General features: G+C 53.5%; 1 protein-coding gene across 4 annotated transcripts in view; it reads left to right on the forward strand.

Annotated features, from left to right (window-relative positions):
- Nucleotides 1-20,258, forward strand: part of FGF13 (fibroblast growth factor 13) — a 152,439-nt gene that overhangs the window by 101,837 nt on the left and 30,344 nt on the right. For 3 of the 4 annotated variants that reach the window (XM_056491096.1, XM_056491099.1, XM_056491098.1), the window contains 2 exons: nt 12,430-12,540; nt 14,744-14,847. In XM_056491096.1, the coding sequence (XP_056347071.1) occupies nt 12,430-12,540; nt 14,744-14,847 (215 nt within the window). Of the gene's footprint in view, nt 1-9,503; nt 10,562-12,429; nt 12,541-14,743; nt 14,848-20,258 lie in introns of those variants that run through there. The other variant, XM_056491097.1, reaches the window with a different exon arrangement.

Below are 20,258 nucleotides of genomic sequence, written 5' to 3' on the forward strand. Positions count from 1 at the left end.
TAAACAAGGTCAGGATTACCTCAGCTGGAGGATAAGGACATGGAGATACTGATGGGTTTTGTGGCTACTTCTCATCAGAGCATGTTGTAGTTTTTAATGAAACAAGGAAAGAAGGTCTGGTAGGAGGAGGTGGAGACTGAGAGTGACAAACAGGGGCTGGGGGCTGCAGGGAGAGGACAGAAATCCCAATTTCCCATCACCTGTGTGGCTGTGGCTCTGCTGTGGGCCACCATGTGGGCTGGGAGTTGGATTGGACATCGTGGTGTCGTGGTTGTGCCTGCCTGTGCAGCTCAGGCTCCTCCTGAGGTGGGATTGGGCAGAAATGGGACAGGTGCCCACAGGTACCCCCAGGTACACAGGTCCCAGCCTGTGCCAGCAGATGGGGCTCAGCTGGACTAAGCAAGAACAGCAGGGCTGAGCTCGGGCAGCTCCCTGCCTCTGATTCCTGAGCCTTGTTCTCTGCATAGCAACAGAACCTTTTTCAGCTTTCTGATGAGCTCTGAGTCCCCAGAAACGTTCCCAGCCAGTAATGCCAATATTGGGAGCAGCAGCAGATGTTCTGCCATTAGCTTCCTTCTCTGCATTGACTTCTCTGAATTTCTTCTAATTTGCTTATGTGAGATTTGCATACACATTTTTCCTACTCTCCAGACCTATTGAAATCCCCCAGAGCAGGTGCTGGCCTGTTCCTGTTTGCTGGCCACTATTTTTCGTGGTGTTCTGGTGAAAACGGTGCCTCTAGCCCATGGCAATGAGTTCCCTTCTGTTTGCTCGTGGTGCACTGTACTTTCCAATCCAATTCCCTGTGTGATTTCGAGATGTCACCCTTGCTCTGCCGCTGCCAGCAGCAGCTCCTGTCATGAGTCTAATTTCTGCAGGGCCCCTTGGGTGTGGGAAGTGTGCCTGAGCCTCTGCCTGGGCTGGGTTTATCTCCCCACGTGTGAGTGAGCACTGCCAGAAGCAAGACCTGGGCTGCACTGACCTTCATTAGGTGATCACCTAATTTTGGTGGTGGTGAGCATTACTTATCATAGTGAGGTGCAGCCTGAGTCACTGCAACAAGTTCAGTAAAGCAGAGCTGCTGTTTGCTTCAGATGGAGAATAATGGTGTTCTGTGCATGGGAATGAACTGCCATCTGCAGCTGCCTTTCTCTCCTTTCTCGAGTGTTCAGCCAGATAACTGCTCAGATGAGCCTAGATAAACCTGCTTTTCACATCCCTTCAGCCAGGTCTGTGTTGTTACAGCTCTGTTCAGACCATGGAGAACTGAGCCAGGGTGGAGGCTCAGGCTCAGGGCTCCTTTTCCAGTCCTCAGGGATGTTCCTTTTCTGTTTGCAGAGGCTGGGACCAGCGTTTTGTTTGGGTAAACTGGTTCCAGTCCATGCCATGAGTGAGCCAGGCTCACTTCCACACTTCCAGAAGCATCACTGAGCAGTTCAGGGTCTGACTCCAGTTCCTGGAGAGCTCTGCTTCCATCCAAGGATTCTTCCTCAGAGTCCTTCCATTTGTGACCAGCTCTGCTCACCTGCTCACTTGTGCTGCCATGACCTTGGCACTTGGGTGCAAGTCACAGAAAACCAGTGCCAGGCTCTTCTGACCCCAGCCCAGGCAATTTGTTTTCATCATTAGGGAGCAGATGAGTCTCAGCTCATTAACACAGCAGTGGGAATTGGCCTGGCCTCTGGCTGTGAGAGGGGCAGCAGCTGTTCTGAGCAGGGCTGGGAGCAGCTGGGGAGGTGCTGGGGTGCAGGAGGAAGGAGCAGAGCTCTCAGAGCTCACTGGAGACCCACTGAGTCTGTTTTTATCGAGCTGTTGACAAAGGATGAGCCATCAGATCTGTGAAATGTGGGGAAAGATCTTATTTGAGTAATGTGGCAATTTCCAGACAACTTGCCTTGGCTCTGTGAAGGACTTTTTACAGGGTTTTGTCATGTGTGAAGTGGCTTTATTGAAGTTTGACAGTGGCATCCAGCCCACACTAGTGGCGTGTCCCATGCTGAGATGTGAATATTTCAGACCCAAAGCTGTCATTTGCAAAAGCAGATGCCTCTGTGCCTGCTGGTGTGGGAGGGCATGGCTGTGCTGGCACAGGAGTCACTCACTCCCTGCTCCATCCGAGCTCCATCCCTGCTCCAGCTCTGGCTGTGCTGGCACAGGAGTCACTGCTCCATCCCAGCTCCATCCCAGCTCCATCCCAGCTCCATCCCTGTTCCATCCCTGTTCCATCCCTGTTCCATCCCTGCTCCAGCTCTGGCTGTGCTGGCACAGGAGTCACTGCTCTATCCCTGTTCCATCCCAGCTCCATCCCAGCTCCATCCCAGCTCCATCCCAGCTCCATCCCAGCTCCATCCCAGCTCCATCCCTGCTCCATCCCAGCTCCATCCCAGCTCCATCCCTGCTCCATCCCAGCTCCATCCCTGTTCCATCCCAGCTCCATCCCAGCTCCATCCCAGCTCCATCCCAGCTCCATCCCAGCTCCATCCCAGCTCCATCCCTGCTCCATCCCTGCTCCATCCCAGCTCCATCCCAGCTCCATCCCTGCTCCATCCCTGCTCCATCCCTGTTCCATCCCAGCTCCATCCCTGCTCCATCCCAGCTCCATCCCAGCTCCATCCCTGCTCCATCCCTGCTCCATCCCTGTTCCATCCCTGTTCCATCCCAGCTCCATCCCTGTTCCATCCCAGCTCCATCCCTGTTCCATCCCTGTTCCATCCCAGCTCCATCCCAGCTCCATCCCAGCTCCATCCCTGTTCCATCCCAGCTCCATCCCTGTTCCATCCCTGCTCCATCCCTGCTCCATCCCAGCTCCATCCCAGCTCCATCCCTGCTCCATCCCAGCTCCATCCCAGCTCCATCCCAGCTCCATCCCAGCTCCATCCCGGCTCCATCCCAGCTCCATCCCAGCTCCATCCCTGCTCCATCCCAGCTCCATCCCTGCTCCATCCCAGCTCCATCCCTGCTCCATCCCTGCTCCATCCCTGCTCCATCCCAGCTCCATCCCAGCTCCATCCCAGCTCCATCCCAGCTCCATCCCAGCTCCATCCCAGCTCCATCCCTGCTCCATCCCTGTTCCATCCCAGCTCCATCCCAGCTCCATCCCTGCTCCATCCCTGCTCCATCCCTGCTCCATCCCAGCTCCATCCCTGCTCCATCCCAGCTCCATCCCTGCTCCATCCCAGCTCCATCCCAGCTCCATCCCAGCTCCATCCCAGCTCCATCCCAGCTCCATCCCAGCTCCATCCCTGCTCCATCCCTGTTCCATCCCAGCTCCATCCCAGCTCCATCCCTGCTCCATCCCTGCTCCATCCCTGCTCCATCCCAGCTCCATCCCAGCTCCATCCCTGTTCCATCCCAGCTCCATCCCTGTTCCATCCCTGCTCCATCCCAGCTCCATCCTGGCTCAGCTGGGCCCCCAGGCACTGGGATAACACATTCCCATTTTGGGAGCCCACAGAGCTGCTCTCTCTGTTTGTTCTGTTTGCTCTGTGACCTTTCCCAGCTGACTGGCACTGATCTTTTGTGCAACACACAGATGAGCTTTTGTGCTTGACATTTTGGGATGGCTGAATATGAATTAACCTAGGCAAAAATATTCCTGTTTTTCTGTCTTCAAACAATGCCCTCCTTTTCCAAAAATGGCTGCACTACCAGGTGACATCAAACCCAGTTTTTTCTGATACAGTGCTGCAAAGGATTGGAATTCACAGCTGGGAGAAGGCAGAACTGGCTTTTCTCTCAGTATTTTCTGTGAGAATCTGAGAGGAAACTGGTGATTTTTGTATGAGGTGTTGTGGCCATCCTGGGCATTTAGCAGTTGTGTAAGTCATCAAGAAGAGACCCAGGTTCTTGCCAGTCAGAAGAGCTGGTCCTGGCAAAGCTGAGTAGGTAGGAGAAGAGAATGGGCTTAGTCTATGAGAACCTTCTGTGATGCATCAGCTGCACAGACATTTTCTATTATCTCAGTAGTCCTGGAGATGTCTCAGGTGCTGAGGTCAGGGTGTGTTCCTGTGCTTTGCACAGTTCTGGCACACCCAGAGCTGTGCCCCAGTTGTGCTGGGGTCTCTTCTGGTGTTGGGTTTGTGACTCTGTGCCCTGAGAAGGCAAAAATGAACCAATCACCTCCTCCTCTGAGGGAGAAGTGAGCCTTAGGGACAGTGGGTCTAGTGCTGTGTCTACCTGGTGTCACAGGAATCTGTTTTGGTGTTTTTGCTGTTCCAGAGCAAGGCAGCCCAGTGCAAAAAGCCATGTTTTATGGTAGAGACACACACAGGAACATCCCCATCACTGTGAGTGTCCTTGTGCTCCCAACACAAAAATCCTTCTGTTTGCAGCTGCTGATTGTGGCCATTCTTTGCTGTTAATTTGCAGGTAGCTCAGTCATTCTGTTACCGAAACATCCTCGAGTGTGAGCTCCTGGGCTGGGAGCTCCCAGTGACAAACAGCTCGTTTCATCTCGGCCCAGCACAGAGCCAGGCTGGCTGCTGCACCGGGGGTGGGAAACCCGGCTCTGGGGTGCAGGGCCAGCAGAGCAGGTTTTGGGGTGCAGAGGGGAAGCAGAGCACACTTTGGGGTGCAGGGGGGCAGAACAGCAGGTTTTGGGGTGCAGAGGGGCAGCACAGCAGGTTTTGGGGTGCAGAGGGGAAGCAGAGCACACTTTGGGGTGCAGGGGGGCAGAACAGCAGGTTTTGGGGTGCAGGGCCAGCAGAGCAGGTTTTGGGGTGCAGATGAGGCAGCACAGCAGGTTTTGGGGTGCAGCAGAGCAGGTTTTGGGGTGCAGAGGGGAAGCACAGCAGGTTTTGGGGTGCAGGGGAAGCAGAGCAGGCTTTGGGGTGCAGCACAGCAGGCTTTGGGGTGCAGGGCCAGCAGACCCCAGCCCTCCCGCTGAGCCCAGCCTGTGGCTGTGCAGGAAGGGCTGAGTCATTCCCAGGGGATGTTTCCCGGGATCAGCACCGGGCTCTGAGCAGCTCTGCCTCCTGTGAATTGCCTTTCTGTTTACTCGGGAGAGCAGAAACCACCGGGGCCTCAGAGCTGCTGTGTCATCCCTGACTGGAGAGAGTCTTGTTTATCTCATCCTGAAAAGAGAGACCAGATCTGGTGCTGCTTTTCAGAAAATAGTGCTCTACTTTTGGAGAGTGTAGGCAGTGGAAATAGTGCATAGGTTTGGTGTTTGAAGCTTTTTTTCCTACTTTTTCTGTAGCAGCAAGAAAAAAGAGCCTCAGGAGGGACTCCTGACGCCCAGTGCCAGGCTGATTTTTATTTTTTTTTTGTCACACCAAAGCAGCTTCAAGCTTGTAACTGTAGAGGAGTGGTTTGGGTTTAAGATGGACTGAGTGAGGCTTGGAGCTGGCTTGGGGTTTTTATTCTGGTCTGATTTTGATGCAGCATTTCTTTTGCTCAAACACTGTTAGTTTATATAGGGCTGCTATAAATCTTTTACTACTTTTGATACAGGAAACAACTGAGAATTCAGTTTGGCTGAGGACAAGGGGCATTTTGTCCAGGGTGCTGAAGTCAGTTCTGGTTCATGTCGTGGGAATTGCTGCTGCTTCCCAGGGCTCAGAGCAGCGTGGGTGCCCTGGGGTCCCACCTGGGCTGGTGCTCAGTGAGGAGCCCTGGGGCAGGATCCCTCTGCTCAGGCTGCCCTGGCCATGCTCACAGTGGGTCTGTCTGTCTGTCTGTCCTTGAGTTGCTCCCATGGCACTCAGCTCTGCTGCTGCTTTGGTGTTCTTCACCTGGTCTCAGATTTGGTTCTGTTCAAATGGGATGGGACTGACAGTAAATGTTCAGTGCTCAGAGGGTAGATCCAAACTCAGTTTTGTTCAGGATGGGATGGGACTGACAGTAAATGTTCAGTGCTCAGGGTAGATCCAAACTCAGTTTTGTTCAGGATGGGATGGGACTGACAGTAAATGTTCAGTGCTCAGGAGATCCAAACTCAGTTTTGTTTTGTTCAGGATGGGATGGGACTGACAGTAAATGTTCAGTGCTCAGGGTAGATCCAAACCCAGAGCAGTCAGTGGTGTGGGACCTGCACAGCACAGACGGCTCAGGGATGAATGGAAACCCAGAGCTCTGGCCCTTTGCTCCCATTCCCAGCCCTGCCTGCACTTTGGGCTGGTGTTGGGGCTTTGGTGGCTCTGTGCAGCCAAGGGCTGCTCTTGCTGCTGGAGACCTGCCCTGCTCAGTCCCAGAGCCACTCCTGCCCTGGCTCCACTGCAGCCTCTGCTTCTGCCCAACCCAGGCAACTCCTGGAGGGTCAAGCATATTTCAGTGGGCAGAACCAGGGAAATCATCAGCAGCAGACACTCAGCAGATGACTGGGAGGGAAAACCATAAATCCAAAGTGGGTGAGATCTTTGCTCAAGGCAGTGCATTGCTTGTGGTGGTTTGGAGCTGCAGGGAGACGAGGGCAGTGTCTGTGGCAGGTGACCCATGCTGAATTCTCTTGGGCTGGGTGGCACTGGCACTAAACCCCTTAGCTGTACTGGGCCCCCTGCAACAACCATAAACAGAGACACAATGTGTGTTCAAGGAATGTCTTCTACATTCAAAAGTCACTTGGAATGTAATTTTATTTTATTTTACCTTCTCAGCGTGGTGGGGAGTGAGCAGCTCTTGCTTTTCAAAGAAAATAAAGCTGTTCCTTGAGATTTTGGTATCTGGAGCACTGAGGCAGTCCAAAGGCTGGTCCTGTACCAAAGACATTTTCCCAACAAGATCTTCATTTCCATGTGCCATTTTTAGTAAATGAAGGCATGTTTGTAGGAGTGCCGATAGAGGAAGAGGTTGCTCATGCAAAAAAACTGGAGGACTGTTTTTTGGAACTTAAATTTGATTATGCTTATATGCTATTTTTGTTCTTCTCTTTAGTTATCTGTCAAGGAACATTTGTGCAAATGAATTTTCATTATGGATTTTAAGCATGCAGGCTGGAATGCTGGCAGGAAGATATCCCAAATATTGCTTTTATATATTGCTTTTCCCTGGGGTTTTCAAGGTTAGCTGGGTTCTGAGCTCTGGTTAGTCTCTGTGAAAATGCAATGTCTTGTGACCTTGTAGGACAGACCACAATGAGGCAGCTTCACTTTGATCTGAAGATCAAACACTGCTTTCCAAATTGGAAATATTCATCAAGCAATGGCTGAGTCTCAGGAAGGAAACCAAGTGTCACTCCTGAGTGCAGTGGGGTGGAGGGATGGCAGAACCCAGCTGGGTTACCTGTGAGCTGAGGGCTGAGTTACTGCTGATAACCCACGGGGCTGGTGGCTGCCACATCCAGCGTGGACTGGCACGTGGGGTAGTGGTGGAACTTGGCAACTGCAGCTGTATTTACCCTGCTGTTAAACTGAAATGAGGAACTGGGAGTTAAACGTGTTGTGTGCATGGGCTGCCTGGGGGAACACTGCTGGGGGCACTGGGGGCATTACTGGGGGGCATTACTGGGGGCACTGGGGCATTACTGGGGGCACTGGGGGCAGCGCTGGGGGCACTGGGCAGAGTGCTGGGCGCACTGGGGTGCCAGGCTCACATTCCCTGGGCCAGGGCCCACTGTCCCTGCAGTGACACACGGGGACAGCAGGGTGGGCACAGCTGTCACAGCCTGGGTGGGCACAGCTGTCACACGGGGAGTGCTCAGGGTGGGCACTTTCTGTCCCAGCCCCCAGCAGGGCAGGCAGTATTCCCAGCAGAGAAATTCCCGGTGCTGTGTGCAGCCCAGGAAGGGCTGTGGTGCTGCAGAATTACAGCAAAGCCCGGCTGAGCTGAGCTGAGCTGAGCTGAGCTGAGCTGAGCTGAGCTGAGCTGGGAAGGTGTGGGGTCCAGGGCTCAGACCAGGGTGTGACCCGGACCAGGGCAGCACCGGGGCTCCCTGGGGACACCTGGGCAGAGGAGGGAGGGGCAGACACCCCCAGGAGCCTGGCCCGGGTGGGAGCACACCAGGAGCTGTGCTGTGCCCCCAGCCCCTATCCCGGGGTCTGCAGGGCCAGGAGGGCTGGCCCGGGCACGGGGGGCAGCTGCCAGCCGGTGACACTCGGTGACACTCGGTGACAGCAGCCTGGTGCCATCACAGCCCCCCTGGCTCAGCAGCCAGCCCTGAGGGACTGACATCCCACCCGGCTCTCAGGGACTGACATCCCACCCGGCCCTGAGGGACTGACATCCCACCCAGTCTGAGGGACTGACATCCCACCCGGTCTCAGGGACTGACATCCGTCTCAGGGACTGACATCCCACCCAGTCTGAGGGACTGACATCCCACCCGGCTCTCAGGGACTGACATCCCACCCAGGCTCGTTCCTGTGTCCCCCCTGCCTCGGGATCAATTCTCTCAGCCGCTCTTTGCCTCCTGCAGCTCTCCGCTTGATTTCCGGCCGGAGCTGGCAGGGCACACTAAAAGCAGGGAGTGGGTGCAAAGGGATCTCCAGGAGCTCCCTTATCCCCTGCCCGTGTCCCTGTCCCGTATCCCTGTCCCGTGTATCCCCTGTCCCGTGTCCCCAGTTCCCTCTCCTGGAGGTGTGCGGGGTTCGGTGCCACCCAGGGCACTGAGCGGTGCCAGGCTCTGCCCAGCAAGGCTCTGCTGCCCTGGTACCACCGAGCTGGGGGAATAAACCCGGCTGGAGGAGAGCCTGGCCTCGGGGGACACACGGCCACCGCGGGGGGGACACACGGGAGAACGCGACAACGACAAGAAATTGCTCCTTCTGAGGATTTCCTGCAAAAGTGGGGCTGAGAGCGGGCGGTGGAAAGGAGCGGCGAGAGAGGCAAGAAACCTCCGAGAAATGCGTGAGGCGGTGAGGGGACACCGTGCAGGGGTGAGGGGACACCGTGCAGGGGTGAGGGGACAGGCACCTTGCAGGGGTGAGGGCAGGGCCGGGGAGCCGTGGCTGCAGAGCCCAGGTGTGCCGGCCGCGCTGCCAGCGGGGCTGTTTGCTCACCGCAGTCACGTCTGTTTGGGTGTCTGCGCTCCCGGGAGGCGGCTCCGAGCGCCGCAGGTACCCTGCCCTGGCACCGCCTCCCGTGGTACCCCTGTCCTGGCACCGCCTCCCCTGGTACCCCTGCCCTGGCACCCCCTCCCCTGGTACCCCTGCCCTGGCACCCCCTCCCCTGAGCATCCTCTGCCTGGTACCGCCGCCCCCGAGCATCCCCTCCCCTGAGCATCCTCCCCCCGGGGCCGCTCCCCTGCCCGCCCCGAGCCCCCTCCCCGCCGTGGCCCCGCAGCGCCGGGCAGGGCTCGCCGCTCGCCCCTCGCCCCTCGCCGCTCGCCCCTCGCCGCTCGCCCCTCGCCGCTCGCCCCTCGCCCCTCGCCCCTCGCCGCTCGCCCCTCGCCGTTCTCTCCCCGCCGTTCTCTCCCCGCCGTTCTCTCCCCGCCGCTCGCCGCCGCGCCTGGAGAAGAGCGGGAGGAGGAGGAGGAGAAGGAGGAGGCACAGAGGAGGAGGAGGAGAAGCAGGAGGCGGTGATCAGGGTTTGCTGCGTCGCCTCGTCTCTGTACCCAGCGCACGGTTCGCGGGGAGTGCGCGGTGCCTGCATCGCTGCCGGAGGGACCGTTCTGCTGCTGCTGCTGCTCCTGTTCCTGCTCCTGCTCCTGCTCCTCCTGCCGCAGCCCCGGCTCGGAGCCGCTCGTTCACCTGCTGGAAGAGCCGCGGAGCGAGAGCCGAGCCGGGCAGGGCTGCTCTCACCTGCCAGGGCTGCTCTCACCTGCCAGGGCTGCTCTCACCTGCCAGGGCTGCTCTCACCTGGCAGGGCTGCTCTCACCTGCCAGGGCTGCGCTCACCTGCCAGGGCTGCTCTCACCTGGAGAGCTGCGCTCACCTGCCAGGGCTGCGCTCACCTGGCACAGCCTCCCCCGGCCGCGCACCGCACCGAACCCAGCGCCTCCAGCACCTCCAGCACTGCGGGCTCCTCCTGAGAGAGGAGGGCAGAGGATCCCCAGCCCTGCAGCCGGCCAGCCCTGCTGGAGTCTAACAGGTGTTCGCTGGGGTTGCCATGGGGAGGGCACGGGCGGGCAGACAGGTTCCGTGCCGAAGTCGGGGCTAGGAGCGATGCGATGGTCCTGCACAGCCCCGAGCATGTCCCGCCTGTGATCCGCACAGAAACGCTCCCCTCTGCCTGCAAACCGCCCCCTGCGAGCGGCTGGGAGGAATAAAACAGCGCCGGGAGCGAACGGGGAAGATCCAGAGGAGAAAGCCGCCGGCGCTCCGTGCGGAGCGGGGCTCCGTGCCCGTCCCACGCGGGCGCTGCTGGCCGGGCCAGCCTGGCCGGAGTGTCCCCAGCCGCGGGGACAGGGACAGCCCAGCCGTGTCCCCCGCCGCGGGGACGGCCCAGCAGCATGCTGGCCACCGCTGGCCAGCGGCCCCCCCGCGCCTGAGCCGTGGCGGCCATGGCCGCAGCCATCGCCAGCTCCCTGATCCGCCAGAAGAGACAGGCCAGGGAGCGGGAGAAGTCCAATGCCTGCAAGTGTGTCAGCAGCCCCAGCAAGAGCAAGGGCAGCTGCGACAAGAACAAGCTCAATGTCTTCTCCAGGGTCAAACTCTTTGGCTCCAAGAAAAGGAGAAGAAGGCGACCAGGTTGGCAGGGGTTGTGTCTTTGGGGGTGCTTGGGGTGATGGGATGTGATGGGATGTGATGGCAGCTGGGATGTGTGTCAGGTGTGGGAAGGGATGGTGTCTCCGTGCTCCTGCAGTGGCCCTGGCAGTACCTGAGCTGGTTGGATTTAGGCTCCAGCTGTTGAGACCTGCAGGTGTTGCCAGCTGCGGTTTGCATGGCCTGGCTGACCCGGGCACCCCGTGGCAGTCCCTTCCCCTGCCTGTTCTGGTCTGTGTGGGGAGCACAGTGCTGTCTGTGCCTCAGTGCACACCTGTGTGCAGCCAGGTCCCTGTACCTGTCCCTGTTACACACTCAGGCTGTGTCTGTGGGGAGATGCCAGCAGGGAAGTCCCCACACACGCATCTCTCTCAGTTGTATTTTGAATAACTTCGTGCTCTGGGGATCTGCTTTTGGTTCCTGCTTCACAGAGTGCCCGTGCCGTGCTTTATGTGTAGTTGCAGGTACAGGCTTTGTGCTTTGCTGGCCCTTGCAGAGCTCTGCTCCTGCTCCCTGTGCCTTTCCAGGAATGCCACACCTGCAGCTGCCCTCGGGTCGCAGGGCCAGGATCAGCTGGAGGAGCTTGCTCCCTGCTCGGAGCGGATTGTTTGTGTGTGGGAGGAGCAGAACCCTCTGGCAGTGCTGCCGTGGCTCTGCTGGGCTGGAGCATCGATGCTTTTGCCTCTCCACCTCTGCCTTGGTCGCAGGGTGCCAGCTTTGGCATGGATTGTGGCTGGAGAGCCAAAGCCAGGGCTGGGATAATTTCTACTCAGAGAAGTTGGTAGATAAGAGCTGTGTGTCCATCAGGACTCTTACCAAAGTTGCTAGTACGATTTACTACACTTGTGCAGGCTGCAGGAGCGTTTGCCCCAGCCCCTGCTGAGATGCATGCAGAGCTCCCCTGGGTGCAGGCACGGGAGCTCAGCCAGCCCCGGTGCTGGCAGTGACCCTCATCCCCAGGGCTCTGTCCCTGGGGCAGCTGCAGGGGCAGGAGCCCCGGGCAGGCAGGGCTGAGGGAGTGACTCCAGTGCAGATGTCATTGGGATGCAGGGGACGTAGACCTCGCTTGCAATCGCTCCTGGTGCTTCAGCCAGACAGGCTGAGAGGCACACTTGACAGCAGCCCTTTGCTCTGGACTGATATGGAGCTGTGTGAGACACTCCCTTTTAGCTGTGAAGCTGGGGATGGAAAAAAGGAATCTGTCCAAACTATGCATTGTTTTGATCTTCCTTCTAGCTGACGAGGTAATTACCTCAGCCCTTATGGTAATATTTATTTTGCAGCTCCACACATTGCTGCATTTCAGGGTTTCCCTCTCCATTTTCCATATGTTCATTTAGTTTATCTCTCTGGGTGCTCTGTACTCTTTGGAGCAGCGAGGGATGGGGTTTGTTTGTTGGAGCTGCAGCAGTTCCTGTGCTGAACGTGTGCTGCTGTGTATTCAGGCTCTGCTGTCACTGTGGCTCTTATTAATGCTGTTGTAATTGCCTTCTTTTTCCTCTCCATCTAAGAACTCACACCTTTTTAAAGGACTGACTGTACCCTTTGCCAGCTCATTTTTAATCTGCAATGAGATAGGGCTGGGCTGCTGGAACGTGCACTCCCTGGAAGGAGATTTCACTGTGCTGCTCACGTTGGAATGGAAAGTGGCATTTAATCATTTTGGCAATTGATTTCATAGACATAAATTTGATCTCAGCCTAAATGAAGTGTTGCCAGGCTGGTAGCCCTGCTTGTGTTTTGGGTCCTTTGCTTACCTCAGCCTTGAGAGGAAACCTGAAGATTTGTTTTCCACGTCCTGCTCCCAGCACACCAGGATTTCCCACATTAATCTCACTGTTGTTTTTTTGCAGAGCCCCAGCTTAAAGGTATAGTAACAAAGCTGTACAGCAGGCAAGGATACCACTTGCAGTTGCAAGCAGATGGAACAATTGATGGAACAAAGGAGGAAGACAGTAGCTACAGTAAGTGGCACGAGCAGAAATGTGTTTGGGGTGTGCTGTCCTGGGCTGGGCACAGAATCCTCCAGCCCTGCTGGGTCTGGGAGAAATCCCTCACAGGAATAATGAACCTGGGGAGGTAATGGTGACACATGTGACAAACAAAGCAAATGTTATCTCCATGGTAATCCACAGAAGTTCATTGCTGTCCTTTGGATTTTATTAGATTTTTTTTTCGGCAGGGAAAATTTGCTCGCCTACTCAGAGCCTGAAATAGAAAAACGCTCTCCACTCTCATCCAGGGGCTCATTCAAACAGCACCCTGCTCTCCACAGGCTGGGGCTCCAGCAGCATTTGCAACTCCACATTTCATATTTATTACCTCTTCTGAATTGTGCCATCAACTTTCAGCCAGCTTTCCCTCGGGTTTTCTGGGGATTTTTGCTTGTTGTTTTTGATTGGGGATTTTTTACAGCTCTGAGGATTAATAGAACACAGGAAAAGATGACTGGAGCGTTGATTTGGTGTGTGAAAAATACTCCAGGGTCTGACACAGCTAACAGGAAGGTTTCAGGCTGGTGAGATAAGGCAGTGCAGGGTAGTGCCCTGCAGGAGGGCACAGAGGTGCAGGTGCCCACTGAGAGCTCAGGGAGGTGTTTGTGCTCCCAGTCCAGCTGTGCCCTGTGCTGGGCTGTGCTTGGGATGGACAGCCTTGTCCTTACCCCTCCTTTGAACCATCACAAGTGCCAGAGTAGGCTGCAAATCCCTTTGGATTATTTTCATTGGACAGAATGAATGAAAAGTCCATTTCCCTTACTGAAAATCCAGGTTTCTTTTGCCAAAAGCTGCCCAGAGCCAGGGAATTCAGAGTGAGGAGAAGGGCTGGTTCTGAGGGGCTGGGTGTGTGTGTGTCTGCTCTCCTGGCTGTGAAAGGGAAGGGAAAGCACAGCTTTGATGATGCTCTGCATTTATTTGTCAGCTCTGGATATTTCCATTTTTTCTGCTATGTTTGACCACTGTAGGAAGTGCAGTTCTCAAAGGTGCCCCAAACACAGAATTTGGGATCTGTGTCAAAGGCTGTCAAGCTGTATTTTTTATTTTTTTTACTGTAGGACCATTTGGGGGTTTTTAGGCTGAAAAGGGAATTTATAATGGGTCGTAATTCGTAGCCGTAATTTTGAAAATAATAAAAATATTTCAAATTCATAATTTGATTTGAAATTGGCTTTAGACAGTGACCATAAATATCAAGCTTCTGCCTGAAGCAGACCAGAGTGTTTCAGCCAAGTAGTAAATCTCTGGAAAAGAGAAGTAGTTTGGCATCACTTTATCCTATCCCTGCACTTCCACAGGGTGGAAGGAGATGCTTTGGGTTGTGATAATTTTCTTAACTCCCCTTTATTTCTAATCACACATACTGAACAGAGAGTGCTGTATCCAACTCCTTATTTCTTGTGTTCAGTGTTAGCATATCCATGAATCTAAGCTATGGCAGAGCTTTGCTTTTTTTTCTTTCTTTTTTTTTTTTTTTTTTTTTTTTTTCTTTTTGCCACTTTGCAAACCAGAATCTTCATTTTTTGAAGAGTTGTTTCTGTGCTGATAAATGCTGCCACTATTAGCATGTGCACAAGCAGAAATGCAGGCAGAACATTCAAAGCAGTTTTGAGAGCACAGATTCAGGGGCTGATCTAAAGAATATGCTGCCCTTTCATTTCAGTTTGAAGTTATTTAACTCTGTTTTTTCAAACCCATTCTCCTCTAAAAAAGAGGAGAAATTAAACCCCAGTGAGTTATAAGTGGAAACATTTTGAGATGCTAATGATGGTTTTCAACTTTTCTGAATTTCGTCTTCTTCCTTTTGGTCGAAATGTTTACTGACTTTGAAAAAAAAAGGTTTGATTGTCTTGAAAGTTTTTTTTTGCTTGTTTTCTTCTGGATTCCTTTTTGCACTTGATGGCAAAAGAAAACCCCCCTAACAAAAGCCCAGCAGGTTCTTCCAGCTGCCAGCAATTCCCATCTGCAGGAGGAGGAGATGCTCTGACACCCCCAGATAATTCCTGAGCTGCTGGTGGAAATTGCTGGAAATCTCATGATGGTAGAAGCACTGCCCTGCAGCACCCACAGAAATGAGTGTCTGCATGAATAGACATATTTATTCAGTTCTGGTGATTCTGGCTTAATTCTCTATCCAGGATTAATTTTGCTCTCCATCTCCTTTCTCTCCCAGCTTTGTTTAACCTCATACCTGTGGGCCTACGAGTGGTGGCGATCCAGGGGGTTCAAACCAAGTTGTACCTGGCCATGAACAGTGAAGGATACCTGTACACATCAGTAAGTGAACATTTTAACCAATTAAACCTGGCCATGAACAGTGAAGGATACCTGTACACATCAGTAAGTGACATCCCTAACAGGTTATACCTGGCTATGAACAGTGAAGGATACCTGTACACATCAGTAAGTGAACATTTTAACCAATTATACCTGGCCATGAACAGTGAGGGATACTGAACACATCAATAAGTGACCATCTTTAACCAATTAAACCTGGCTATGAACAGTGAAGGATACCTGTACACATCAGTAAGTGAACATTTTAACCAATTAAACCTGGCTATGAACAGTGAGGGATACTGAACACATCAGTAAGTGACCATCTTTAACCAATTATACCTGGCCATGAACAGTGAAGGATACCTGTACACATCAGTAAGTGACATCTTTAACCAATTAAACCTGGCCATGAACAGTGAAGGATACCTGTACACATCAGTAAGTGACATCTTTAACCAATTAAACCTGGCCATGAACAGTGAGGGATACTGTACACATCAGTAAGTGATATCTTTAACCAATTAAACTGGCCATGAACAGTGAGGGATACTGAACACATCAGTAAGTGACATCCCTAACAGGTTATACCTGGCTATGAACAGTGAAGGATACTGAACACATCAGTAAGTGAACATCCCTAGGCTGTTCTCAGTGGGGCTGTGCTGCAGGAAGAGCCTGGAGCTGCTTGCTGGGAGCCTGTGGAAGGGAGGTGGAGCAGCCCAGTGTGCTGGGACAGGCTGGCTCTGTTCATGTTCATGGATCTTTCCCACCTGGGGGTGTGTGGGGTCAAACTGAGTGCCTCTGAACAACCCTGAAGTGTGGAATGCAAACACACCCTGAGCCAAAGCCCCAGGCAGGAAGGATCCCTTCTGCTCCCTGTGGGCTGGTCAGAGGGACACTGAGACAAGGGACAGTTTTGTCACACACCCAGAGGTGCCTGAGCGTGGTTGTGTCTTCCTGTATGACTGTAACTGAAAGGAATTAGAGAAAGTTTCATTTTCCTTTGGCCAGGACTTTCAAATAGAAATGTTATGGCTTGCAGTAGGTGAGTGAGTAAAGAACAGCTTTATTGGTAATTGTGGTGATGAATGACAGTTAATGGTTTTCAGTGAGGTTTCTCACGAGAGCAGACAGTGGTTTTATTAAAAAAATAATAAAAGAAAACAAATTTTTTAAAAACAGACCATATTTCAATTAAGAACATTTAGCTGGACTGTGTTCAGGAGTTTTAATTATACAGTTTTAATGGATTTTTCTCAAGGAGGAAAATAGAGGGAAGTGTATTCTTTTATCTACTACCAATGATTCTCTTCTATAAATGATTCCCTTAATCCTGATAAAAATGCAGCAAATTTATTCAAATCTCTCATTTACTTTGCAATCCTGACAGCTGGGAGCAGGGGCAGCTTTGCATAATTTTTGCTTTTGTGTCAGAGCAGGGCTGGGGCTGGAGGAGCCGTGCAGAGCTTTGGTTTCTGCTCTGGTTTTGCTCTGGGTTTGCTCTGGTTTGCTCTGGTTTGCTCTGGGTTTGCTCTGGTTTCTGCTCTGGTTTTGCTCTGGTTTGCTCTGGTTTCTGCTCTGGGTTTGCTCTGGTTTCTGCTCTGGTTTTGCTCTGGTTGCTCTGGTTTATGCTCTGGTTTGTTCTGGTTTGCTCTGGTTTCTGCTCTGGTTTTGCTCTGGGTTTGCTCTGGTTTCTGCTTTTCTGCTCTGGTTTTGCTCTGGTTTCTGCTCTGGTTTTTGCTCTGGTTTCTGCTCTGGTTTGCTCTGGGTTTGCTCTGGTTTCTGCTCTGGGTTTGCTCTGGTTTCTGCTCTGGTTTGCTCTGGTTTCTGCTCTGGTTTCTGCTCTGGTTTCTGCTCTGGTTATGCTCTGGTTTTATGCTCTGGTTTTGCTGCTCTGGTTTGCTCTGGTTTCTGCTCTGGTTTGCTCTGGTTTGCTCTGGTTTCTGCTCTGGTTTGCTCTGGGTTTGCTCTGGGTTTTCTGCTCTGGTTTTGCTCTGGTTTTCTGCTCTGGTTTGCTCTGGTTTCTGCTCTGGTTTTGCTCTGGTTTATGCTCTGGTTTGCTCTGGTTTGCTCTGGGTTTGCTCTGGCTGCTGCTCTGGGTTTGCTCTGGTTTCTGCTCTGGTTTATGCTCTGGTTTGCTCTGGTTTCTGCTCTGGTTTCTGCTCTGGTTTTGCTCTGGTTTTCTGCTCTGGTTTTGCTCTGGTTTATGCTCTGGTTTCTGCTCTGGTTTATGCTCTGGGTTTTTCTGCTCTGGTTCTGCTCTGGTTTGCTCTGGGTTTGCTCTGGTTTGCTCTGGTTTCTGCTCTGGTTTGCTCTGGTTTCTGCTCTGGTTTTGCTCTGGTTTGCTCTGGTTTATGCTCTGGTTTTGCTCTGGTTTCTGCTCTGGGTTATGCTCTGGGTTTGCTCTGGTTTGCTCTGGGTTTGCTCTGGTTTATGCTCTGGTTTTGCTCTGGTTTTGCTCTGGTTTGCCCTGGTTTCTGCTCTGGTTTGCTCTGGTTTTGCTCTGGCTGCTGCTCAGCCCTCCTGGCCACAGGGCTCAGGGCAGGGCTGTGCCAGGGCTGTGCCAGCTCTGGGCACTCCCAGGGATGGAGGGTCCCTCCAGCAGCCCCTGCTGGGAGGAGAAGGGGCTCAGTGGGACCCTGCATTAGATGGAGTGCAGCTTTTAGCTTGGGGTGCATCTCAGGCAGAGCTCTGACATTACCTGGGCTGTCACTTTTATTCTTTGCATTGATTAAGGGTAATTCTTCACGTGGTTATGTTCCCATGGATTGGGTCTTCCTTGAATCCTTCAGTATCTTTGAATTCCATCATTGATGTCATTGCAAAATTAACTGCTGACACCTCTCTGTTTCCTTCTTAGTAACAGTGGTTGTTTTTGTTTCCTCATTAGACAATTATTTCATTACATTTATTTTTTTTAATCTTCTTAAACTTGATGGGCTTGGCAAAGCCATAAAAAGGCTTTTGTTGTGTGGTTTCCCAAATTCATACTCTTAAATGCTCTCCACAAAGACAGGTGTCCACTTAATTTTGATCTACTTTTCTAGGGGAAATTGTCACCCAAGTTCTCATTAATCTTGTGTTTATCCCCTGCTGCTTTCTGGTCTGGTTGCTCTGTTCTTTGAGAGTTTCTTGTGATTATTGCTCTGGTCACTGTGAGTGAGCCCAGGGAATGGACAAGGGCTGCTGAGGAGCATCTCCCCTGCTGCAGGTGCACCTTTGTCGGGTGCTGCAGCCTTTTTGTGCTGATGATGGTCCTTTCAGCCAGGGAGGCAGCCTGCTGCATGGGAACGAGCCCTGTGTCTTGGGCTGTATTCCTGGCTGGTGCCAAGAGCCCCAGGAGGGCTCAGCTGGTTCACTGGGAGCCCAGGAGAGCCTGGGAGCAGCTCAGCTCAGGCTTGGCATCCATCCCCACAGCCTGGAGTCTGCAGGGATGAGCTGTGGTGGGTGCCAGGGCAGACAGGGACAGGCAGTGATGAGGGCAGAGCAAACAGTGCCAGGCCTGGGCAGGGGGGCACAGGCACTGCCCTGAGGATGGCTGCAGAGAGCTGGGCTGCCCCAGACAGCAGGGAGGTCAGCACTGGTGCACTGAGGGGAGGGACTGCTGAGCCTGTCCCATCTCCTGTGGGTGCTGCTGGTTCCTGTGTGAGCAGAGGGACCAGGGCAGCTCCAGGGTTTGCTCCACCTCCAGCACTGAGGTGGGATTTCTCCAGGGGGGATCAGTGCTGGACCTGCAGAGAGCAGATTCCTGGCCTTGGCTGCCTCAGTTTATGGAGAGTTTGCAGCATCTGTCAGTTAGAGCAAAAGTGAGATCTGAAATGAAATGATAAAAGCTCCTCGGGGACCAGGCAGCAATTCAGCTGAGCAAAAGGAGATAAACCATGAAACCAAATCTGCAGCTGTGTGCAGGTGTGACAGGAGCACAGGGAAGGGAAGGGAAGGGAAGGGAAGGGAAGGGAAGGGAAGGGAAGGGAAGGGAAGGGAAGGGAAGGGAAGGGAAGGGAAGGGAAGGGAAGGGAAGGGAAGGGAAGGGAAGGGAAGGGAAGGGAAGGGAAGGGAAGGGAAGGGAAGGGAAGGGAAGGGAAGGGAAGGGAAGGGAAGGGAAGGGAAGGGAAGGGAAGGGAAGGGAAGGGAAGGGAAGGGAAGGGAAGGGAAGGGAAGGGAAGGGAAGGGAAGGGAAGGGAAGGGAAGGGAAGGTTTCCTTGGCCCCCCAAAGCTGTGGGTGTTGTGGGGCTGCTCCTCCCAGCTGAACCCAGCTCCAGGCTGTATCTGAGGGACCCTGTTGGGTGTTTGCAGCCCCAGCCCGTGTGGAGCATCCTCTGCCAGTGAGAGCAGGGCTGGCTCTGTCCCTCTCGTGCTGCAGGTGACTCCAGCAGTGCCCTGGCCCTGCTGCCTGACTCACCAGCCATCAGTCACTCTGTGCCTTTCATTTCATCTCTCTTCCCTTCTGTGAGTGACCAGCCTTTCACATGCCCTGCATGCATGCCCCACGGGGGTTTTCAGGTCTCATATCCTGTGAGTTCTGAATGTTTGGCTGTAGGATAGTGGGAGCCACTCAAGGATGTGTTTGTCACACACAGCCCTGGAGCTGTGCTTTGTCTCTGAGGTTGTGATGGGGCAGGGGAGGCTCTCAGTGATCAGAGCAGCAGCTGAGGGAAGGGGATGGAGGTGAGGGGGTTTGGCTGTTCTGCACAGGCTGGAACAGCCCAAAATGCTGTTTATAAAGCAGCCTGTGAACCCCCAGCCATGCATTTCCCATCGTGGTGCAGCTTTTCAAATCATGCAGTGGCTGTCAGTGAAATGCAGATTTTCCTGTAGAGATTCCAGTGCAGGGGGTTTGTGTGTGTTTGTCTGGGTGCTCTGGCAGGAGCAGGATCATTTAACATTAACCATGTGCTGCTGCTGGCACAGCTCTGCTCTGCCTGTGCCTTCCCAGAGTGGTTCATTTGCCTGCCCATGGGCACAGCTCCTCCCTGGGGGCCAGAGCCAGGACAGGTTCTTGGTCAGGTGTGCCACCCTCCTGCACCTGCAGCTCCTCTGGGCAGCTCAGGGCACTCAGCCTGCTGTGGGCTGCCTCCTAGGGAGAGTTTCTGCCTTTGTTAACTATTCTGGGATGTCCTTCTGGTTTAATTGCTGCTGTAATGGTTTTGTGCTGCCATTTCTGATCTGATGTCACTTGGGGCACAGTTAGCAGGGGATTAAGGAGCACCTTGGAATAAACCCTGTGCAGAGCCTGTAATTTACCCTAAGAGAGCATTCAGTAACAGTGTCCTGTGATGTAAAATAAACTCATCTCTGAGTTTGGGACCTGCACAGAAAGTAAATATTGTGTGAAGCATGCACATTGATGGTAGCCAAGAGAACTGAGATTGATTAAATTCTCAGAGTGATTCAAAAATCGGCTTTGG

The sequence above is a fragment of the Oenanthe melanoleuca genome, chromosome 4A (assembly GCF_029582105.1).
Source record: "Oenanthe melanoleuca isolate GR-GAL-2019-014 chromosome 4A, OMel1.0, whole genome shotgun sequence".
In the NCBI taxonomy this organism is placed as follows: Eukaryota; Metazoa; Chordata; class Aves; order Passeriformes; family Muscicapidae; genus Oenanthe; species Oenanthe melanoleuca.